General features: G+C 44.7%; 1 protein-coding gene across 3 annotated transcripts in view; it reads left to right on the top strand.

Annotated features, from left to right (window-relative positions):
• VTI1A (vesicle transport through interaction with t-SNAREs 1A) overlaps positions 1 to 22,662 on the top strand; it is a 783,069-nt gene that overhangs the window by 201,530 nt on the left and 558,877 nt on the right. For all 3 annotated transcript variants that reach the window (XM_033941340.1, XM_033941338.1, XM_033941339.1), the window contains exon 5: positions 22,386 to 22,470. In XM_033941340.1, the coding sequence (XP_033797231.1) occupies positions 22,386 to 22,470 (85 nt within the window). The remainder of the gene's footprint in view (positions 1 to 22,385; positions 22,471 to 22,662) is intronic.

A 22,662-nucleotide genomic window follows, 5' to 3' on the forward strand; every position in this document is an offset into this window, starting at 1 on the left:
CGAAGTGGTTTTCAATTAACAAGCACATAAGCACATAAGCATGGCCTCTGCCGAGTCAGACCATAGGTCCATCATGCCCAGCAGTCCGCTCCCGCGGCGGCCCCCCAGGTCAATGACCTGTAGTGATCTATTACTCAAGAGCATTTTGTCTTGTATAGTAACCCTCTAATTGTACCCCTGGATTTCCTTACCCCTCAGGAATTTGTCCAATCCCTTTTTGAAACCCAAAACCGTACTCTGCTCAACCACCCCCTCTGGAAGCGCATTCCAGGTGTCCACCACCCTCTGGGTAAAGAAGAACTTCCTAGCATTTGTTCTAAAACTATCTCCCTTCAATTTTTTTGAGTGTCCTCTAGTTCTTGTTGCCCCCGCCAGTCTGAAAAATCTGTCTCCCTCTACCTTCACTATACCCTTCATGATCTTATAAGTTTCTATCATATCCCCTCTAAGTCTCCTCTTTTCTAGGGAAAAGAGCCCCAACTTCTCCAGCCTCTCAGCATACGAGAGGTTTTCCATGCCCTTTATCATTTTTGTCGCTCTTCTCTGGACCCTCTCGAGTATCGCCATATCTTTCTTTAGGTACGGCGACCAGTACTGGACGCAGTACTCCAGATGCGGTCGCACCATTGCCCTGTACAGCGGGAGGATAACTTCCTTGGTTCTGGTAGTGATACCTTTTTTGATAATGCCCAACATTCTGTTCGCCTTTTTTGAGGCCGCTGCGCATTGTGCTGCCGGTTTCATTGTTTTATCCACCAAAACCCCCAAGTCCTTTTCTAGGTTGCCTTTTCCCAATGTCATCCCCCCCATTATGTAGTTGTACATCAGGTTCCCTTTCCCTATGTGCATAACTTTACATTTCTCCACATTAAAACTCATCTGCCATTTATCTGCCCACTCACTCAGTTTGTCCAGATCCCTTTGGAGTTTTTTACATTCCTCTACAGATCTAACCTTGGTTGGTGAGATTCTCTGAGCCTTCCGCTATAAGTGTGTGTGTGTGGGGTCTTCACATAGCTCACTCCATGTGGGCCAGGACAAACCATATAAAATGAGGCATGAACCAAACTACTCCACTGGATCTGTGGAGTAGAGGTATTTTGGACAGCCTGGGGGGCTTCCACGTGGTTCCTGCAGGGCGGACTATTTGGTGTAGCGCATGTGCCGATGGAATAACCCAATGCATGGGAGGTGAAGGCATTCCGGGCAACACGGGTCTCCTAAGGAGATTGCCCCCAAATTGTACAGATAACCTAAAACAATCATCTGCCTAAGAGCATGTCGCTGCATGAATTACAATGCTCAGACCCTTAGATTTAACATGTATACATTGGATGGCTCATCCCATGGACACCACAAAGCAGCCGATCCCATGAACACCATGTGGCCTCCAATATTTATCAATACAGCTGCAATACTACTTTATTCTAAAGCAACAAATAAAATCTTTTTTCTACCTTTTATCATCTCTGGTTTCTGTTTTCCTCATCTTCTCTTCACTCTCCATTCCATCCAGTGTCCGCCCTCTTTCTCTGTCCCTTTCATTTTTCTCTTTCTGTCTCCACTCCCTCCCCCTTGTTCTGGCATCTCTCCCTTCTCCTTTCCTTTCTTCCTTCCCACCCCAACTCACCCCATGGTCTGGCATCTGCTTCCCTTCCCCCATGCCCTGGGATCTCTCTCCTCTCTTCTCCTTCCATCTCTCCCTCTCACTCTATGCTCTGGCATCTCATTTCCTTCCTTTCCCTCCCTGATGGTTTGGCATCTCAGTCTCCTTCACTTACCTCTCCCCATGCACTTTCATCTAGCTCCTCTCCCTTCTGTCTATCTCTCCCTCCCCCTCCATGCTCTGGTATCTCCTCTCTTTCCTTTCTTTCCCTCCCGCCCTCCTCCCTGGTCTGGCATTTCTGTTACCTTCCCTTTCCTCCTCCCTAGGCCCTGACATATGTTCCTCCCCCTCCATGACCCAGCATCTCCTTTCCTTCTCAGTGGTCCGGCATCTCTTTTTTGTCTCCTTTCTTTCCTGGTCTTCCTTCTCCCTCCCTCCCTCTCCACAATCAAGTGCAGCATTTCTCTACCCCTCCCTCCCTTCCTTTGTCACCCTGCAGTCTGCAGCATAACGTATCCCTCATTCACTCTAGCAGCATATCTCACTCTTCTCTAGGTCTAGCAGCAATCCCCTTCTCATCCCTTCTAGATTCAGAAGCACCTCTTTTCACCTCCCCTCCCAAATCCAGCAACATCCTAACTGTACTCTCGAGTTATGGCAGCACCCCTTTCCTCACACCTCCCCCCAGGGCCATCAGCACCATTCCTTCTCCTGTCTCCAGGGCCAACAGCATCTTTCCCTTTCACCTCCCCAACCAAATCCATCAGCATCTCTCCCTCTTTTCTCCAGTTCTCTAGCAGCACCTCTCCCTCTCATACTGCCCCCAAGGTTAGCAGTACCCCTCCCTCTCCTGTCCTCAAGGCCAGCAGTGCAATACCTCCAGTAGCACACTTCTCTCTCACCACCCACTCCCCGGGTCCAGCAGCTACCCTCTCTGGCCAGCAGTACCCCTTTCTATCCCCTAACCGATCACTGCTGAGCAGCCCTCCTGCTCCCTGTCCCGGATCACTGCCGTTAGCGGCAGCCCAGTGATTTCTACAGGGAGACTTGTGACCTTTGGCTAGGCCATGCCCTACCTCCTTGAAGCAAATTCCTGTTTCCTCGGAGGCAGGGTGCAGCCTAGCCAAAGGTTGTGAGTCTCCTTGTAGAAATTGCTGGGCTGCCTCTACCAGCAGCGATCCAGGATGGTGAGAGAACTGAATGGGAGACAGAGTGCTGGCTGAGGGGCAGAAGTCAAGAGGGTTGCCTGGCTCCACGTGCCCCTTGATAGTGGAGTGGCGTATCGGGCCCAAGGCATGTGCCTACTAGGCCTACTCTTTAATCCGGCCCTGATTGTAACTCAACTTGAGCTTCACGTGAAATGCTGAAGCCAAAAACCAGATAAATAACTTGAGTGATGCATTTATTAATTTATTTATTCCATGGAATAGAAAATATGAAAAACTAAATGTAGAGAGCTTTATTTGGAGGAAAGTTTCTCCAATTGGATATTACAAAATTGATGAAGTATGGAAGTCTCGGCAGCTATTTTCATCGCTGACAGAACGTGGGCAGGAGCGAGTAGGATCACTCCTGCCTCAGCTCTGCCACTAGACCATCAGGGAAACAAGGTAGGTCTGGGGGCTTTCCTGTGGGTCCAGGAGGAAGTTGGTGGTTCCTGTTCAGGGAGTGTAGGGGAATGCTGCCTTTTCTTGTAGGGGGGTGGGTGGGAGGGAGGAGGGGGCGCGGAAAGTATTTTTTTAATTAAAAACAAAAGACAAAAAGTTACCATCTAATTATCTGGATTTTTGATTATCCGGACTACCCTCTGCCAAGGTTAGTCCAGATAAGCAGCGTTCTACTGTAATCCAGGTTATTGTGCTTTATGAAGATTTAGACCAGCTCTCAAAGGCCACAAACGGGCCAGATTTTCAGAATAACCCTAACAAATATTAGAGAGATTGACATGCCCATTACCTCTATTGCGTTTGGCCTGTTTTGGGGTCCCTGGGGACTGAATATAAACAATCCTTATTTAAGTGAATGCATCCTTTCTCATGTTAGTTTTGTACTCATAGTAGTGATAAATGAGAGTAAAATACTTCAGAGTATACTGAGACGCTTTCTGGGCACATTTGAGCAGAGAATATCAAAAGATATGACAGAGTTGACTAGATGGGCCCTAATATAATGGTTTCAGAAGCTTGTGCCTAGAGTTATACTGGTACATCTGTGGAAATTTGACAAACTTTGACCGACTTACCTTCTGTGGGCTAATGATTCCAGTTTAAATTATGTCGGTATAAAATCTGATACCTGGTTTCAATGTTTTTCTTTGTTCTGTAAGCTTTTCGTGTAGCATTTCTGTCTTCACTGCATCACCAGGCATCACCTTTCTGAAAATGTCAGACATTGTGAAGTAGAGAAAGCACAATTCAAAGATCTGTGTTACATGATGGTCTCACAGTTCTTGTGTGCCTTTTTCGCTTTACAATTGTTACGGAGTATATCTAGTACATCAGGTTACACATTTCTGTTTGAGAAGCACAAGTGTCTCCTTCCCAAAAAAGAGTTAGCAAAGATATGTATTTTCAATTCATAGTTATGGCGAATGATAGATGGGCCATTTTAGTCATTATCTGCCATTTGTCATCTTTCGGTTGATGTACATACGGTATACAGTTTTCAAATGATCCTAACAGTGACCTTTTGCTCAATCTCTCCAGCACAATCATGGCCTCCTCAGGGCTTTCTTGGATCCCTGATATAGTTGTACCACTGCTGTTTACAATTGTAACTACAACAATTTATTATTTCTATAGCACTACCAGGCGCACGCAGCGCTGTACATGTAAGAGACGGCCCCTGCTCAGAAGAGCTTACAATTTAATTATGACAGTCACACAGGACAAAAGGGGATATAAGAACATAAGCAATGCCTCTGCTGGGTCAGACCTGAGGTCCATCGTGCCCAGCAGTCCGCTCACGCGGCGGCCCAACAGGTCCAGGACCTGTGCAGTAATCCTCTATCTATACCCCTCTATCCCCTTTTCCAGCAGGAAATTGTCCAATCCTTTCTTAAACCCCAATACCGTACTCTGCCCTATTACGTCCTCTGGAAGAGCATTCCAGGTGTCCACCACACATTGGGTAAAGAAGAACTTCCTAGCATTCGTTTTGAATCTGTCCCCTTTCAACTTTTCCGAATGCCCTCTTGTTCTTTTATTATTCGAAAGTTTGAAGAGTCTGTCCCTCTCTACTCTCTCTATGCCCTTCATGATCTTGTAAGTCTCTATCATATCCCCTCTAAGTCTCCTCTTCTCCAGGGAAAAGAGTCCCAGTTTTCTCAATCTTTCAGCGTATGAAAGGTTTTCCAAACCTTTTATCAGACATGTTGCTCTCCTCTGAACCCTCTCGAGTACAGAAACTACAGAAACTACAGGCCTGTGAGCTTGACCTCGGTTCCGGGAAAGATGATGGAAGCAATGGTAAAGGATGCAATCTGTGAACACATAGAAAACAATGGACAACTGAGGGCGAGCCAGCATGGCTTCTGCAAGGGAAGGTCGTGCCTCACGAACTTGCTGCACTTCTTTGAGGGAATAAACAGCCAGATGGATAAGGGGGAATCCATAGACATCATTTACCTTGACTTCCAAAAAGCCTTCGACAAGGTACCTCACGAACGGCTACATAAAAAGCTGTGGAATCACGGGGTGCAAGGGGATATCTACCGATGGATCAAACACTGGTTGGCAGGCAGGAAACAGAGGGTTGGAATAAAAGGCCAATACTCAGACTGGCAATGGGTCACGAGCGGAGTTCCGCAGGGGTCGGTGCTGGGACCTCTACTGTTCAATATATTTATAAACGATCTGGAGACGGGGACAAAATGTGAGGTTATCAAATTTGCTGATGACACCAAACTCTGCAGCAGGGTTAGAAACACGGAAGACTGTGAAGACCTGCAAAGGGACCTAACGAGACTGGAAGACTGGGCAAATAAGTGGCAAATGAGTTTTAACGTACAGAAATGCAAGGTCATGCATGTAGGGAAAAAGAACCCCATGTTCAGCTACAAAATGGGGGGAACACTACTAGGGGTGAGTAACCTTGAAAGGGACCTGGGGGTGATGGTAGACACATCACTGAAACCATCGGCGCAGTGTGCGACAGCCTCAAAGAAAGCAAACAGAATGCTGGGCATCATCAAAAAGGGTATCACAACCAGGACGAAAGAAGTCATCATGCCGCTATATCGCGCAATGGTGCGCCCGCACCTGGAGTACTGTGTGCAGTACTGGGCGCCGTACCACAAGAAGGACATGGCAGTACTCGAGGGAGTGCAGAGGAGGGCGACTAAACTGATAAAAGGTATGGAAAATTTTTCATACGCTGACAGGTTAAAAATGCTGGGTCTGTTCTCCCTGGAGAAGAGGAGACTTAGAGGGGACATGATAGAAACCTTCAAAATCCTTAAGGGCATAGAGAGAGTAAATAAGGACAGATTCTTCAAACTATGGGGGGCCACAAACACTAGGGGTCACTCGAAGAAATTGAAAGGGGACAGGTTTAGAACAAATGCTAGGAAGTTCTTTTTTACCCAGAGGGTGGTGGACACATGGAACAAGCTTCCGGAGGAGGTGATAAGCCAGAACTCTGTACAAGGGTTCAAGAAAGGTTTGGATAGGTTCCTGGAGGATAAGGGGATAGAGGGGTACAGATAGAACTTGAGGTAGGTTGTAGAGGTGTTCAGAAACCACTTCACAGGTCGTGGACCTGATGGGCCGCCGCGGGTGCGGACCGCTGGGCGAGATGGACCTCTGGTCTGACCCAGTGGAGGCAACTTCTTATGTTCTTATGTTCTTATGAGTATCGCCATATCCTTCTTAAGGTAGGCAACCAATATTGGACGCAGTACTCCAGATGCAGACGCACCATCGCACGATACAACGGCAGGATAACTTCTTTCGTTCTGGTTGTAATACCCTTCTTGATTATGCCTAGCATTCTGTTTGCCTTCTTAGTGTCCGCTGCGCACTGTGCCGTCGGCTTCATTGTCATGTCCACCATTACCCCCAAGTCCCTTTCTTGGGTACTTTCATTCAATAACATCCCTCCCATTGTATAGTTGTACCTCGGGTTTCTGTTTCCCACATGTAATACTTTACATTTCTCAATGTTGAACTTCATCTGCCATCTCATTGCCCATTCCCCCTAGTTTGTTCAAGTCCCTTTGCAATTCTTCTCAGTCCTCTTTAGTCTGAGCTCCACTAAATAATTTGGTGTCGTCCACAAATTTTATTATCTCACACTTCGTCCCTGTTTCTAGATCATTTATGAATATATTAAATAGCAGCGGCTTGAGCCCTGAGCCCTACGGGACCCCACTTGTGACCCTCCTCCAGTCCGAGTAGTGGCCCTTCACTCCTACCCTCTGTTTCCTATCCGCCAACCAGTTTCTGATCCAACTATGTACGTCTCCTTCCACCCCATGGTTTTTCAGTTTCTGGAGTAGGCGTTCATGGGGCACCTTGTCAAAGGCTTTTTGGAAATCTAGATATATGATGTCTATGGGGTCTCCTTTGTCCATCCATTTGTTAATTCCTTCCAAGAAGTGCAATAAACTGGTTATCAGAAGTTTGTTTCTTTCAAAATGTTCATCGATGTTTTCTTTTATCAGTGCTTCCGCCATTTTCCCCGGAACCGAGGTCAGACTCACCGGTCTGTAGTTTCCCGGGTCACCTCTTGATCCTTTTTTAAAGATGGGCGTAACGTTGGCTATCTTCCAGTCCTCCGGGATCACGCCTGTTTTCAGGGATAGATTGCAAATTTGCTGCAGTAGTTCCGCTATCTCCTCCTTTAATTCCTTCAGAACCCTTGGATGGATTCCGTCCTGACCCGGGGATTTGTCAGTTTTTAGATTTTCTATCTGCCTGCGTACATCTTCAAGGCTCACTTCCATGGATGTTAATTTTTCTGCTTGATTTTCATTGAAGAATTGCTCAGGTTCCGCTATGTTGGATGTATCTTCGTTTGTAAATACAGATGAAAAGAACATGTTAAGTCTTTCTGTCACTTCTTTCTCCTCCTTCAGCACTCCCTTCCTGTCTCCGTCGGCAAAGGTCCTCCCTAGCCGGTTGCTTCCCTTTAACATGTCTAAAGAACAGTTTGAAATTTCTTGCTTCTCTGGCTAGCCTCTCTTCATACTCTCTTTTGGCTTTTTGAACCACTCGGTGACATTCTTTTTGATACTTCCTGTGCTCTTTCCAGTTCCCCTCAGTTTTGTCCTTTCTCCATTTCCTGAATGAAATTTTCTTATTGCCTATCGCTTCCTTCACTATTTTAGTTATCCACGCCGGGTCTTATACTGAATTAGAAGGGAGGGGGCTGATGAGGTGAAATCACATAGGACAAAGGGGAGTCCAAACTGGAAGGATGGATTTTCTTTCTTCGTTTTCTGTGTAAGTGTATAGTTAGATATGCAACTAATAAGTATATGTTTTTTGATCCATCACACCTTACCAAATTCTTAACCTTGAAGTGCCTGGAGAAAGAGGGAACAACAATAATTTAATTTGATTTCTTATATAATGATTAGTTAGCCTTATTTCTTTTATTTTCTTCATTTGTTATTTATATTACCCACTCACTGAAAATCTTAGATCATGATTTGTAGACTAGAGATTATTAAGTTTGATGCATTAATTGATTCTTTTTGTAAAGCTTATTTAATTTATATAATCTTTTCTGTACAAGATGTTCAAAATGCTTGTTAAATTTTGAAAATGGATAAATAGATAAATAAAAAAAAAGAAAAAGAAAATAGAAGTGTTGGTCATCGGGTGGGGAGGAAAGGAAAAAAGCACTATCGTCGAAAGGAGATTCAAATATAAAACGAGACCCCCCCATTTTTGGCCCCAAAATCTCAGTTTATATTTGAGTATATAAAGTACTTTAGTATGGGGGGGGGGAAGTTTCTGACTTGGAACTACAAGTTACAATCTTTATCTTGATTAAAAAATGCTTATTAAAAAAAGAATAAACTTTTTAAGTAGGTCATCCAGTATTCAGAAATGTACAGTTTTCACTTATGATCAAAACCCCCTATAAAATCCCTCCATGAGAAAATGAAGGGGGCCTTTTACTAAAACAGAAACATGCCAGCAGAATCAGATAAAGGCCAAATGGCCCATCCTGTCTGCCCATCCACTATCACTAATTTTTCTCCCTATTGGCTAAGGCTCTTTACAACTGCATTGTGATCTCATAGAACTTTAGTAACATAGGCCTAGATTCACAAAGCCCACTGATCGTACCCGATTTGTGGGCGATCCGAGGCAGACTGACCGATTCATCAACCATCTTCATGCAAATGGGGACGATTGGAGGCACGTCCCTCCCCGACGCCACGGATCGCTAGAGAGCGATCCTGACGCATGCTCAGACCATCTACTTTGCCTGTAGATGGTCTGTGCATGCGTTTGCTGTCCGTTTTTTTTTTTTTTAAATTCGCCTCAACTCTCCCGCTCTCCGCCATCCTTCCCGGCAGCGCGATCCCATGGTTTTAACCTGCGGGTTTAAAGCGGGTTAAAACCTTGGGCTGGTGCTGCAGGGAAGGGAGGCAAGCAGGAGCTGAGAACTTTTTTTCAGCAGAACAGGAGAATCGCGGCAGAGAGCAGGGAGGGAGCAGGGTTGGTGGAAGTTGGCTGGGATTTCAGGGCGGCACGGAGCAGGAGAGTCGGCAGGGACCTATGTGACTGGTCCTCAGCAGTGGTTTGTTTGGGGATCGGCCAGCCCAGTCGGTGTTCCTCATTTTTTTTGTGTGAATTGCTGCCTGCCTACATTTGCATGCCGTTCCGCCTCATGTGCATGCACAGATCGGATCGGGTGCGGGAGGAAGGTTAGTGAATCGCTGCGGGGTCGCAAAGTGGTTGGGACACGATCGGTGTCCTTAGTGACATAGAAACATGATGGCAGTTAAAGACCAAATGGTCCATCCAGTCTGCCCATTCGCAGCATCCACTATCTCCTTTCCCTTAGAGATCCCACGTGCCTGTCCCCTGCTTTCTTGCCTTAGTGCACCTTTGCAAGGATTTTTCCTGCAAACTAAGGCCATTTTTGCCACAGACATAAAATGACCAATTTTTCAGTTTATGTAGTAATAACCTTAGCACACACCCATTAAAATATTTTCAATGTGATAACTTACTGTCCCTGTTTTGTAGATGGTAAGTGCACGTGTGGTAATCCTGCACTAAACAATTAGCGCGCAGTAATGTATGAATATAAGAATAGCCTTATGGAATCAGACAAATGGTCCATCTAGCCCAGTATCCCGTCTTCACGGAGGCCAATCCAAGAACCTGGCAAAAACCCAGATGATAGCAGCATTCCATGCCACCGATCCAGCATTCCATGCCACCGAAGCAAGTAGTGGCTTCCCCCATGTCTGTCTCAACAGCAGTTTATGGACTTTTCCTCCAGGAACTTGTCCAAACCTTTTTTAAAACCTGCTACATTAACTGCTCTTACCACATCCTCTGGCAGCGCATTCCAGAGCTTAACTATTCTCTGAGTTAAAAAAAATATTTCCTCCTATTGGTTTTCAAAGTATTACTGTGTAACTTTATCGAGTGTCCTCTAATCTTTGGAAATTTTGATGCAGTAAAAAAAAAAAATCAATCCACTTGAACCCGTTATAGTCTACTCAGGATTTTGTAGACTTCAATCATATCTCCCCTCAGCCGTCTCTTTTCCAAGCTGAAGAGCCCTAACTTTTTTAGTCTTTCCTCATACGAGAGGAGTTCCATCCCCTTTACCATCTTGGCTGCTCTTTTTTGAACCTTTTCTAGTGCCGCTATATCTTTTTTTGAGATAAGGAGACCAGAACTGAATGCAATACTCAAGGTGAGGTCGCACCATGGAGCGGTACAGAGTCATTCTAACATTCTTAATCTTGTTTACAATCCCTTTTTAAATAATTCCTAGCATCTTGGTTGCTTTCTAGGTCACCGCCGCACATTGGGCGGAAGGTTTCAGCATATTGTCCACAATGACACCCAGATCTTTTTCTCGAGCGCTTAACCCCTAAGTTAGACCCTAGTTTCCGGTAACTATGATTTGGATTATTTTTCCCAATGTCCATCACTTTGCATTTGTCCACATTAAATTTCATCTGCCATTTGGACGCCGCGCTGATTATTGCGGGAATGGCCTTGACACGCCCCCTTCAAAAAAACCAGAATTTTTTATTTTTATACCACACAGAATAGAGTGTAGCAGTAATAGTAAATTGACACTTACCACAGGGGGCCTGAGCGTGTCCTGCGACATGCCACGTTAAGCTGCTTTAGGCGCATGTTAGCAGACAGGACCTTACGTTATTACATTACATTACATTACATTAGTTATTCATTTACAACAAAAAAAGAAAACTGAAAGTCGGCCTGCCTTTTGGAGCTTTGATGCTATCCTCCATCTTCTGTCTTCCTGCAGGAGATCAATCTTAAGAAACTGTTGAAAACGCAGCTCTTTGTTAATGATTTCCTATGAAAATGGTTTTTTTTAAAAGGAGCCCGAGAGCTTGTCTCGACGGGCGTATGGTAACACGGGGCTGGGAGGACCTCGTGTTTCCCGCGAGGCAAGCTGGGGGGGGGGGAGAGGACCGTTAGGTAAACTTTAGAAAAGAATAGGGGAGGGGCTCGCGCCAAAAGGTGAGTCTAGGATAGGTGGAAATTGAGGTAGAAGGGGCGGGCAGGGGAATAGATAAATCGGGACCCTGGAGGACTCGTTTTGTCTCAGGTCCTCCAGGGCGGTTTTTCTCCCACCCACCCGCCCTTGGTTTGGTGGCCCTTGGTGGTCTCCCGAGCTACTGGGTGCTGGGGCTCATCTGGCGATGAGCGGTGGTCCGGCTGGGAGCCGTGCTTTGGGGTCAGGTGACCTGGGTTAAAGGGGCATATGGTCATGCCACCCCTCAGACGCTTGCTGTTTGTGGCGGGGTCGGGGGCAAAGGTAAATGTTTACACGGGGTAGCTCGGGAAGAGCTTGCTGATGTTGTTTGTCAATTGAGGGTCAATATGTTTATGAGGTTAACTTATTCATGTTAATTTATTGTTATGGTGGATTAAATAAAGAGCTGCGGCTATATACCATAATAAAGTGTGTTGGTTTTATTTAGGGATGGGTATGGAGCAAAGGGGGCTGTTGATGGACAGCAGCTGGGACTATCCAGATCCCGCTGTTAAAACTTTTATTTAGTTTTTAATGCCAACAAAAAGTGCAATACAATTTATATACAAATAATGATAATCAACCAAGCACTTATCTATACAAAAGATAAAAATTCCCTCCCCTATCCATCATTACCATCAGAAATAATGTAATGTAATTTATTTCTTATATACCGCTACATCCGTTAGGTTCTAAGCGGTTTACAGAAAATATACATTAAGATTAGAAATAAGAAAGGTACTTGAAAAATTCCCTTACTGTCCCGAAGGCTCACAATCTAACTAAAGTACCTGGAGGGTAATAGAGAAGTGAAAAGTAGAGTTAGAGGAAAAATAAAAATAAAATAAACATTTTAACAAGACAGCATTGATCTAAATACTTTGGAAGGTAGAAGAGAGGAGAGAAAGGAATAGAAGCAGAAGGGGGAGCCGTTGAACAGTAGAATTCTGCAGCATCCACTATCTCCTCCTCTCCCTATTGGCTAAGGCTCTTAACATTTGCATATCTTCTTCCCATTGGCTAAGGCTCTTTGCCTGCATTGTGATGTCATAGAGCTTTATGGTTATAGAAACCTAGAAACATGATGGCAGATGAAGGCCAAATGGTCCATGTAATGTAATGTAATGTAATTTATTTCTTATATACCGCTACATCCGTTAGGTTCTTTTTTTTTTTTTAGTCACGGTTTGTTTATTAAGATTTTAAGTTTACAATGCATGAAAAAGAGTAAACATACATAATGAACAGCTGGAAACATGCTGATCCGAGTACAATTAACACTCAAAGGTACACAACAAATAAGATTGCATAACTATAAATTCCATGGGGCAACAAATGCATATCCCAAATTAACTCTAGAAAAACCTCCTAACAGCAAATATAAGCATGAAAAAGGCAATGATACAAAAGAGAGGAGAAGAAAGGGAAGAGAAATAGAAGGAGGGAAAGAGAGATAGATAAGAGTGGTCAGTTCAGGAGGAAGAGATGGAGTGCAAGTAAGATTTCAACAGTGACCATTTCACCTGAAAGGAAGAAAATCTATCAGAGGATTTAGCTAAATAAGCCTCAGTTCTGTAAGTGAGGCATACAAGATTCCACCATTGAGAGTAGGAGGCCTTGGATAGGTCCTTCCAGCAGGTAAGTAAGATTTTTAAAGCCAAGGAGAGTAAGAGATCAAACAGACAAAAATTCGAGTCAGAAATCAAAGTGGATACTTCAAAGGATTTCAGAAGGAGCATCTGGTAGGTTAAGGGTATATTGATATGAAAGATGGAACAAATGGTGTCCCAGGTAGAGGTCCAGTATGAAATAATTGCAGGACAGGAAAAGAGAAGGTGTTTGAGGGAACCTGTGTCAGATTGACAAGTCCAGCAGAGATCTGAATAAGAGGCATTAATTTTATGTGATTTGATTGGGGTCCACATTGCTCTATGTAGTAGGAAGACCATGTGTTGGAGATTTGAAGCTGAGCGGGAAGTGTGGAAGGTGGAGTGATAAACATGGGACCAGGCTTCCTCTGAGATGGAGATCCCAAGATCCGTCTCCCAGGGAGTCTGTGAAGCGGATAGTGATATAGGAAGTAGAGACTTGATAAGTTTGTAAAAGTGTGAAGCTGTGTGGCCTAGGGCTAGAAATTGTCGAGAGAAGGTATATAAGGAGGGAGCCGAGCGAAAAGATACAGGGAAAAGGCCAGATTTTTTAAGTGATGATCTTAGCTGAAGCCACTGATAGAAGTGGGAAGCGTGGATAGAAAAAGATTCCATTAAATCGTTAAATGTGAAAAAGGTTCCGTTAGGGTGACTTATCGAACCCAAGTCCCAAATATCATGATTAAACCAATGAGGCCAGGAGACAGGTTTTTTGTCAATGGTGATGTGTTTATTATACCACAGGGGACAATAGGAGGAGAGATGCCAAGGGATATCAAGGCGGGAGTCGAGTTCAGTGAGGACTTTATGCGTTATCGAGAGAATAGGATTTTTGAGGTGATCAAGGAAGTTCGCAGTGCCCATCAGGCGGAGAAGGGGAAGAGGTTTCACAAGGGACGTTTCTAAACGTAACCAATTGGGTATGTCCGACAAGGAAGGAGAGGAGAGCCACTCCGCTCCCTGTCTTAATAGAAAGGCTTTATGATAACAGTAGAGATCTGGAAAGTTGACACCGCCCTGGTGTGTGGGGGCTTTCAGCTTACAAAGCGCAATTCTATGAGGTTTGTCATGCCAGAGGAATCTCGCCATCTTGGATTCCAGTTGTTTGTATAGAGAAGGTGGAAAAAGGAGGGGAAACATATTGAAGATGTATGTGAGTTTTGGTACCACCATCATTTTTAAGGTGTCTAATCGGCCCCACCATGAGAGCTGTAAGGGAGACCAGGAAGAGAGAATGGAGGAGAGCTGAGTGAAGAGTTTGGAAGAGATTAGTTGTATAGTCGAGCGGATGTCTCTACCAAATGTGAGTCCTAAGTATTTAATCCCGTCTGAAACCCAGGAAAAAGGCTGAGAGGAGATAGTAAAAGGGAGACAGGAATCATTTAAGGGCATAATTTCAGTTTTGTCCCAGTTAATTTTGTATCCGGAAATCAAGGAAAAAGAAGAGATTAACTGTATCAAGGAGGACAAAGAGGGTTCAGGATCTGAAAGATATAGCAAGATGTCGTCTGCATAGGCAGAGATCTTGAATTCAATACCTGCTATTGAGATACCCTTTATGGTGGATGAGGTTCTAATGGCTACAAGGAGGGGTTCCAAGGCTAAATTAAATAAAAGGGGGGATATAGGACAGCCTTGACGGGTCCCTCTATGTAGAGTAAAGGAGGAGGAAGCTTCGTCGTTCACAATCAGTTTAGCAGTGGGACTATTGTAAAGAAGAGATAGCATATGAATGAAAGGTGGAGGAATACCAAATTTAGATAAAACAGTAAACAGATAGTTCCACTCCACTCTATCGAACGCTTTTTCAGCATCAAGTGAGACAATGGCTTTAGGGCTAGTGTCCGATAGAGTGGAGTGGAGTACATGGCATAATAATCTAGTATTGTCCGCTCCATAGCGACCCTTCATAAAGCCCACCTGATCCCTGTGGATCAGATGAGGCATAACTTTTTCTAATCGGAATACCAAGAGTTTAGCAAAAATTTTGTAGTCCAGGTTTAGGAGTGAAATTGGTCGGTAGTTCTTCACAAGTTGAGGATCTCTGTTTGGTTTCGGTATAACAATGATGCTTGCTTCTAGGAACCGACGGAGTCCATAAGGATTAGACAATAAGTTCTGGAAGTAAGAGAGCAGATGTGGAGATAGGAGATCTGAGAATGTCTTGAAAAATTCTGAGGTTAAGCCGTCTGGACCTGGAGCTTTGGCTGAGGGCAAAGAGGAGATGGCACGAAGGACTTCCTCAGAAGAAAGTGGTTGTTGGAGAGACTGCTGTTGGGATTCAGACAGAGTGGGCAGATTCAGTGAGCGAAGAAAGTCTGGAACAGAGTTAGCAGACGAGGAGGTTTCAGATGAGTAGAGATCTTCATAGAAGGTTTGGAATTCTTTTAAAATGTCCTTGGTAGAGGTGTGGAGAAGGCCAGAAGAGGACTTAATATGAGTGACCCTGTGTTTGGAGTGCTTGCCTTTAAGGAATGTAGCCAGTAGACGACCAGATTTGTTGGCAGAGGAGTAGTATGTAGCAGATCGGCGAAAGATGGAAGCTGAGGCAAGCGAGCTGAAGATTTCATTATATTGAAATTTAAGAAGTTGTAATTTTTTATAAGTGGAAGGGTCATGGTGGTGGTAGAGCTGAGACTCATAAGAGTGGATCTCTGATTCCAGTTGAAGAATGGTAGATTTGCGTTTTTTGAGTTGAAAGGCAGAATAACTGATCACTTCTCCCCTGAGCCAAGCTTTGTAGGATTCCCAGACAAGGGAGAAGTCTGTAACTGAAGAAAGATTTATGTCGAAAAATGATTGAGATTCCTTCTTAATGTGGGAGAGAAAGTCCTCATCATGAAGGAGAAAGTTATTCATTCTCCATTGTCGAAAGGAGGAGGGAACAGACCATTGGATTGTACAAGAAACAGCTGCGTGATCTGAAACAGTGATGTCGTAGATTCGTGAGGAAGAGACAAGATTCAGAATGTCTTTGGATCCTAGAATGTAGTCAATTCTGGAGTGAGATTGATGGGGAGCAGAGTAGAAAGTATAATCTTTGGTGGTTGGGTGAAAAATTCTCCATATGTCAGACCATCCATATAAGTCCATTAACTTGTGAACTGCAGTGCGGACTCCCAGCTTAGCAGGGCGGCAAGTAGAAGACCTATCTATGAATGGGTCGATGGGAAAGTTGAAGTCCCCAGCGAAAATGGTGTGAGATGTTAAAGAGACGGAGCTCGCAGTCTGGAAAGAATGAAAGAAAGAAGGGTCATCAGCATTGGGGGCATAGATGTTGAAGATGTTTAAAGGTTGACCCTCTATTGAACCTTCAACAAGGGACCATCGGCCGCTGGGGTCGTATTTATGAGAGGAGAGTTGAAAATTAAGGGATTTCTTCATCAGGGTGATAACACCATGTTTTTTACCCTGAGCCGGTGCGGCGAAGCAGTGTTGGACCCAGCCCCCTGACAGTTTCTGTGCTTCCTCTAGGGAAAGATGAGTTTCTTGTAGTAGACAGATATCCGCTTCCAAGTGTTTGAAGTAGTGTAGGATCTTTTTCCTTTTAATGGGGCTGTTAATCCCATTGACGTTAAGAGAGACTAGGTGAATTTTAACCATTTATTTTAGCAGTGAAGGATGAAATCCAGGAGCAACTGAAGACATTTAGGTGAGACCATGATAAGATGGAAAGAAGATGACCACTCCGTGCAGGCAGAACAAGGAGGGGGAAGGAAAAGAAGGTAGCAGAATCATGCTTACAGCAAACCAGAACAGAATAATAAACGAAGCTCCATAGATGGGGTCGCATGTTATCAAGAGGAGCTCAGCAAACCGCTCCTCAGCCTGCCTCATGGTGAACGCTGACGCAGAAGAAACAGGAACACAGCCCTCTAGAGCGGTAAAGAGAACAAATAGGGTTGATCAGTCAGGTCATTGCTCCCACATATTCATCAAGGTATTTTTGAAGGTCCACTGGCGAATCAAAGTTCTTAGTGGAGTTGTGGTAAGTCACCCGCATCCGGGCCGGGTAAAAGAGCCCATATTGTGCTCCAATACTTTTTAGTTGAGGCCGCATGGACAAGAAAGCCTTTCGCTTTTGAGCAGTAGTTTTTGAAACATCAGGAACAAACGTGATCCGTTTTCCATCCACAGATAAATTAGAGGTAGATTTTGCGGATTGCAATATTTGGAGAGCATGTGGGAAGCGTAAAAGCTTCATAACAATGGGTCTCGGAGGCTTGGATGCTGAGGGGGGGCCCGAGGGGACCCTGTGTGCTCGCTCGATCTCCAAGGGAGGAGAGAATTGAATCTTTAACATTTTTGGGATGAAAGAATGTAAGAATTCCAGCATGTCTTTCCCCTCTGTGGACTCCGGTAAGCCAAGAAGGCGCACATTGCTCCTACGCATGCGGTTAGAAATGTCTTCAAGATCCGATTGTAGAGATGAAATTTTGAGCAAGTCTCTTTGCACAGCTAGGTATTGGGCGTCATGTGCTGTTAAACGTTCCTCTACTAATTCAATGCGGGCGTTTTGCTGCTTTAATTGAGTCACTATATTGGTCATTTCTGTTTTGATGTCGGCAGTAGCAGCGAGATTCTCCTGCATCAATTCACGGAGAATCTGCAGGTCTTGCGAGATGGAGGCGCTGTGATCCGCGACCGCGTGGGCGGCTGGGGCCTTAGCTGGAGACGGCGGCTCATGTTTGGAGCGTTTAGAAGCGGAGTGCGGCGGAGCGGGGCTCGCAGGCAGGGCAGAGTCTGACTTACTGGGCTTAGAAGACATTCCGGTAAGTGCAGGCTGCGACGTGGGACCTGAAAACGCGCTCGGAGGAGCTGTGGAGGCACTTAATAGGCAGGGCTGGAGCGGAGCAGAATCGCTAGGCAGCCATCTTGAATGCGGGCACGCGACGCCCCCCCATCCGTTAGGTTCTAAGCGGTTTACAGAAAATATACATTAAGATTAGAAATAAGAAAGGTACTTGAAAAATTCCCTTACTGTCCCGAAGGCTCACAATCTAACTAAAGTACCTGGAGGGTGATAGAGAAGTGAAAAGTAGAGTTAGAGGAAAAATAAAAATAAAATAAACATTTTAACAAGACAGCATTGATCTGAATACTTTGGAAGGTAGAAGAGAGGAGAGAAAGGAATAGAAGCAGAAGGGGGAGCCGTTGAACAGTAGAATTCTGGAGAAATTTAAATGATAGAAATAGAACAAAACAATAGATAAGATTAAAGATAAATCATAAGCTGGAAAGAAAAATAAAATAAAATAATGCCAAAACAAAAGATATAGCCCCCCTCCCGCTCCCACCCCCCTCTGAACGGAACAACGGAAAGTAAAGATAAAGAACAACTATAGCAAATCTACAAAAGACGTCAATGGATCCCAAACAAATGTGAATATCTTATTCGCCCTTTAGTCGCAGGGCTATAAACAAACAATGGACAGACATTTTATCAAGTTTCAAGTTTATAAAAAATTTGATTAATCGCTTATTCAAAATTCTAAGCGATGTACCAAAAAGTAAAATTACAAAATTTCTGGGGGAAACAAAACAAACGAATAAGACTAACCTGACAAAACATATTAAACCAGGGGTCCCCAAAGTCCCTCCTTGAGGGCAGCAATCCAGTCGGGTTTTCAGGATTTCCCCAATGAATATGCATGAGATCTATGTGCATACACTGCTTTCAATGCATATTCATTGGGGAAATCCTGAAAACCCGACTGGATTCGGCCCTCAAGGAGGGACTTTGGAGACCCCTGTATTAAACAAAAGGAAGAAATGGGGAAAGAAATACAAATTGTTGATAGTAAATAAGACAAGTAGAGGGAAAACCCAATAGGAAGGGTGCGAGCAGTGGCCTTCGAATAAGTTGGGAAATAGGATTCGATTGAGGCTCCTAATTTAGCTTTCTAGCAGTCAAACGCATCTTGAATCTGTCTAGGTTGCGTACTGCCCTTAAATGAAAGGGGAGGGAATTCCACGTTTGGGGGGCTGTGACAGAAAAGATGAACTGTCGCCGTGGGTTAATGTTTTTGAAAGAGGGAACAATGAAACCGCTCAGCAATAAAAGTGTAAAAAGTTCAAACCTAGATATTTGTTGGCACTGGATCTTACAGGAAGAACAGAAGTAGCAACATTTTCATAGGTAGAATTGAGATCACCTTAGTTTTCCTTTTTGGTGGGCGAGCTTATTTTAACTTATAAATATGAGAAAATGAATGCTGTCATGCTGGGCCATAATAGTATGTTTTGTGTGTAATCAATATGTTAACCGCATACCGTATTTGCCTGCGTATAAGACGACTTTTCAGTACCTTAAAATCCTCCCCAAAGTCGGGGGTCGTCTTATACGCCGGGTACTGTTTACATGCCCTTACTTTACATTAGAGAGCTGCACGGGGACGCCCCTAGGGTCGCGGGGATCCCGTGGGGACGCCCCCTAGAGTCGCGGGGATCCCATGGGGACGCCTCCGAGGGTCGCGGGGCTCCTGCGGGGCTGGATGTACTCAGTCTTCTGGATGTACGCGGCTCTTCTTCTCCCTACCTTCTCTGCTTGCAGCACAGAGCCGAACGGAAGTCTTCCCGACGTCAGCGCTGATGTCGGAGGGGAGGGAGGGCTTAAACAAAGCTTAAACAAAGCCCTCCCTCCCTCCGACGTCAGCGCTGACGTCGGGAAGACTTCCGTTCGGCTCTGTGCTGCAGGCAGGGCAGATAAGGAGAAGGAGAGTAGCCTCGCGGTTCGAGTGGCTACCAAGGGAGAGGGGCGGCCCGCCCCGCCCTGGTTGCAGCACAGCCGGCCAGGTTCCCTTACTTTTGTGGCACTTCCCCGACCGACCGATAACAGCCCGGGTCCGACAATCCTCCCTGCCCTGTAGCCGCGAATCTAAATTACCTTCTTACAGCAGCTGTAAGAAGGTAATTTAGATTCGCGGTTAAGGGCAGGGAGGTTTGTCAGACCGGGGCTGTTGTCGGTCGGTCGGGGAAGTGCCACAAAAGTAAGGGGACCTGGCCGGCTGTGCTGCACCCGGGGCGGTAGAGAAGGTGTGCGGAAGAAGGGGTAGTCTTATATGGCGAGTATATAACAAACTCTATATTTTAACTGTAAAAGTTGGGGGGTCGTCTTATACGCCCAGTCGTCTTATACGCCAGCAAATACAGGTAGTTTTATGCGGTATATAAAAATTTAAATAAATAAAGGCAACTGCCAGACGGCAGCATTCGAGCTCAAAGCCTGCTGTGCCTTGAAGAAGTGCTCTCAGGAAGCTAGGAAAGTGGGGAGGGGGGGTGAAGAAGATCAGGACAGCAGCTACAGGGGCCTCGGCACAGGTCGATCTGGGGAGCTTGTGCGGTCTGCTCAGGCTCTGGGCTCCATGTCCGCTACTGGGACACCAGTAGGACCTGAGAAGGTAAGGAGCAGGAGGGGTGAAGAAAAGAAGGGAGCCCCCCCTCCTCAGACCTTACCCTCGTAGCCAAGCCCATACCCCCCCCATTGCATTTTTTAACTTGTTCACGTTATGCTAGGCTTTTGAATTTACTTTTCATATAAAATTGAAAAACGTAATAAAAAAAAATGTTCAAACAGCTCAAAAAATAGCCTTAAAGGTTTAATCAGCTGGAAAATATACACTTAGGGCTTCGAATCAGAAGCCCTAATACAGTTTCTAAAAACTGCCTACATAAAATGGACAAAACTTCTTTGGATTCGGAGAGAAATACAGCAACTATACTGGTCGCCAAGATGCCTTAGGACATGTTGTAGGAGGGGGGGCTAATAACGCTGTAAGAAGAGAAAAACACCATAGCACAAGCCCAAGAATAGATCAGCTAATAAAATGGAAGGAAACCCCCACCAATGAAATATTAGACTTTGGTAGCCCTGGTTTTGCTCTTCTTCTTTGGTGGCCTGGGCTAGTTCTTTCCAGCTGCTTTTATCATTTTAATTTTAACACTGGTTTCTAAATGTTATTAAGGGCTTGTCTCCCCCCCCCCCCCTTGTGGGTTTATGCTGCTTATGGATTCTGTGACTGAAAAAGGCTGTTGGTTTTTTTCCACAAAAATTCTCTTGTTAGTGCAATTTACTTGCTTTTTATCCACTGTATATGAGACAGCTCTTAATTATTATGGACTGTTTTTTCCCCAGCTTTTTCTGACCTTCACATCGCTTGCTTTCTGTGCTGATCCAAATACATTGTTTTAATGATTTCTTCTTCCTCTCCACCCCCCCTCCCCAACACGCATACACACACACATGCACACACACACAATTCAAGGCTGGCTTTGATGTGGCTTTAGCTGCCTCGATCGTCTGGCCGCATCTCCGAGATGTGTCACCTATGCCGGGAGGGAATAGGGAAATCACGTTTTGAATGATAATGATAACATACTAATCACTTCCTTCCTTTGAAGATAGAAGCGAGATATTCTGTCAGCATCCCTGGCTGCAAGAGCTCCGAGGCACTGGTCTAGGTGTATTAGCTTAACTGTGCATGTCAATACAGCTTGCATCTCCGAGATCCATAGGGGCTCATTAGAGCAAGGGCAGATCATTGTGCAAGGCAGCTACTCAGATAATGCATGTGGCACCTTCCATTTCTTTTCCCTTTTTTTTTTTATTACTAGAAAACAGTTCTTCAATTTTAAATGACATCTGTCAATGTGACAAAGTTTTAAGAGTTCTTTGACAGCTTCTCAAACTCTTTGTGGAATAGAGTCGGCCGTGCTTTATTTATTTGGGTTTAGTTTCTCCATCTTCTGCTTAGAAGCTCAGAATCTTCTCTTAAAATCAAGAAAGAAAGATACAATTCAACTATCCCCGCTGTCAGAAGTCACCGCAATGAAAGAGAATATAGAGTATATTTATGAGTGGTGTTTTGTTGGTCTCTAATATATGTGCTGTGTGCTTGTGTTTATGTATATATACATATGCGCCCATAAAGAGATCTGTGTGTGTGTGCAAGATCTCTCTTGTACTTTGCATCCAGTGAATGTGTAGAACTGCGTCTTGTCATTTAATTAATCTTGCATTGTATCTGTGGGTGTATATGCAAACTATGCAGCCCGGTATCCAAAAAGAATCGTTTGAATTAGATGTGCCGGCAGAAGGAATTGAGGCTGAAATATTATGGCATCAAAATAGTAAGCCGAATACCGATGGCTAGGCAGAATGACGATGTACTGCTCTCTAAGGAAAGGACCCCAGATTTGAGGCATTCGCCTCGAAGAAGGCAGCTATGCACCTCCATTCATTTTGTGCCGTTTGACTTAGAAATGAATGCAAATGTCCCGTGAGGTCTATTGATCAGAGATTGTCTGTGATAAGGTAGCAGTGGACTTTTAATGTCCCCGGCCTAGAAAGCATCGTTAATTTAAAGTAAAATGGGAACCTCGCCGACCGTGGTCTGATATTTTCTTTCTTTCTTTTTCAGAGAGCGCATCTGCTCGATAACACCGAGAGGCTGGAAAGGTCATCTCGGAGACTAGAGGCCGGTTACCAGATAGCAGTGGAAACCGGTAAGAATTCCGAGAGTGAGCAAATTGTCTTGCTTAAGCACAGCAGTCTTCAACACCATGACATTTCAGGGGAACTTCAAAGGGGATGCGCAGACAGCAGCCTGAGATGTGGTTTACATATTGGAGAGACAATTGGGAGCTTATTTGCGCTTAGGGTTTTTTTTTTTCTTCAAAGTTAAAAGGCACGACTTC

This window comes from Geotrypetes seraphini, chromosome 4, assembly GCF_902459505.1.
Source record: "Geotrypetes seraphini chromosome 4, aGeoSer1.1, whole genome shotgun sequence".
NCBI classification, from domain to species: Eukaryota; Metazoa; Chordata; class Amphibia; order Gymnophiona; family Dermophiidae; genus Geotrypetes; species Geotrypetes seraphini.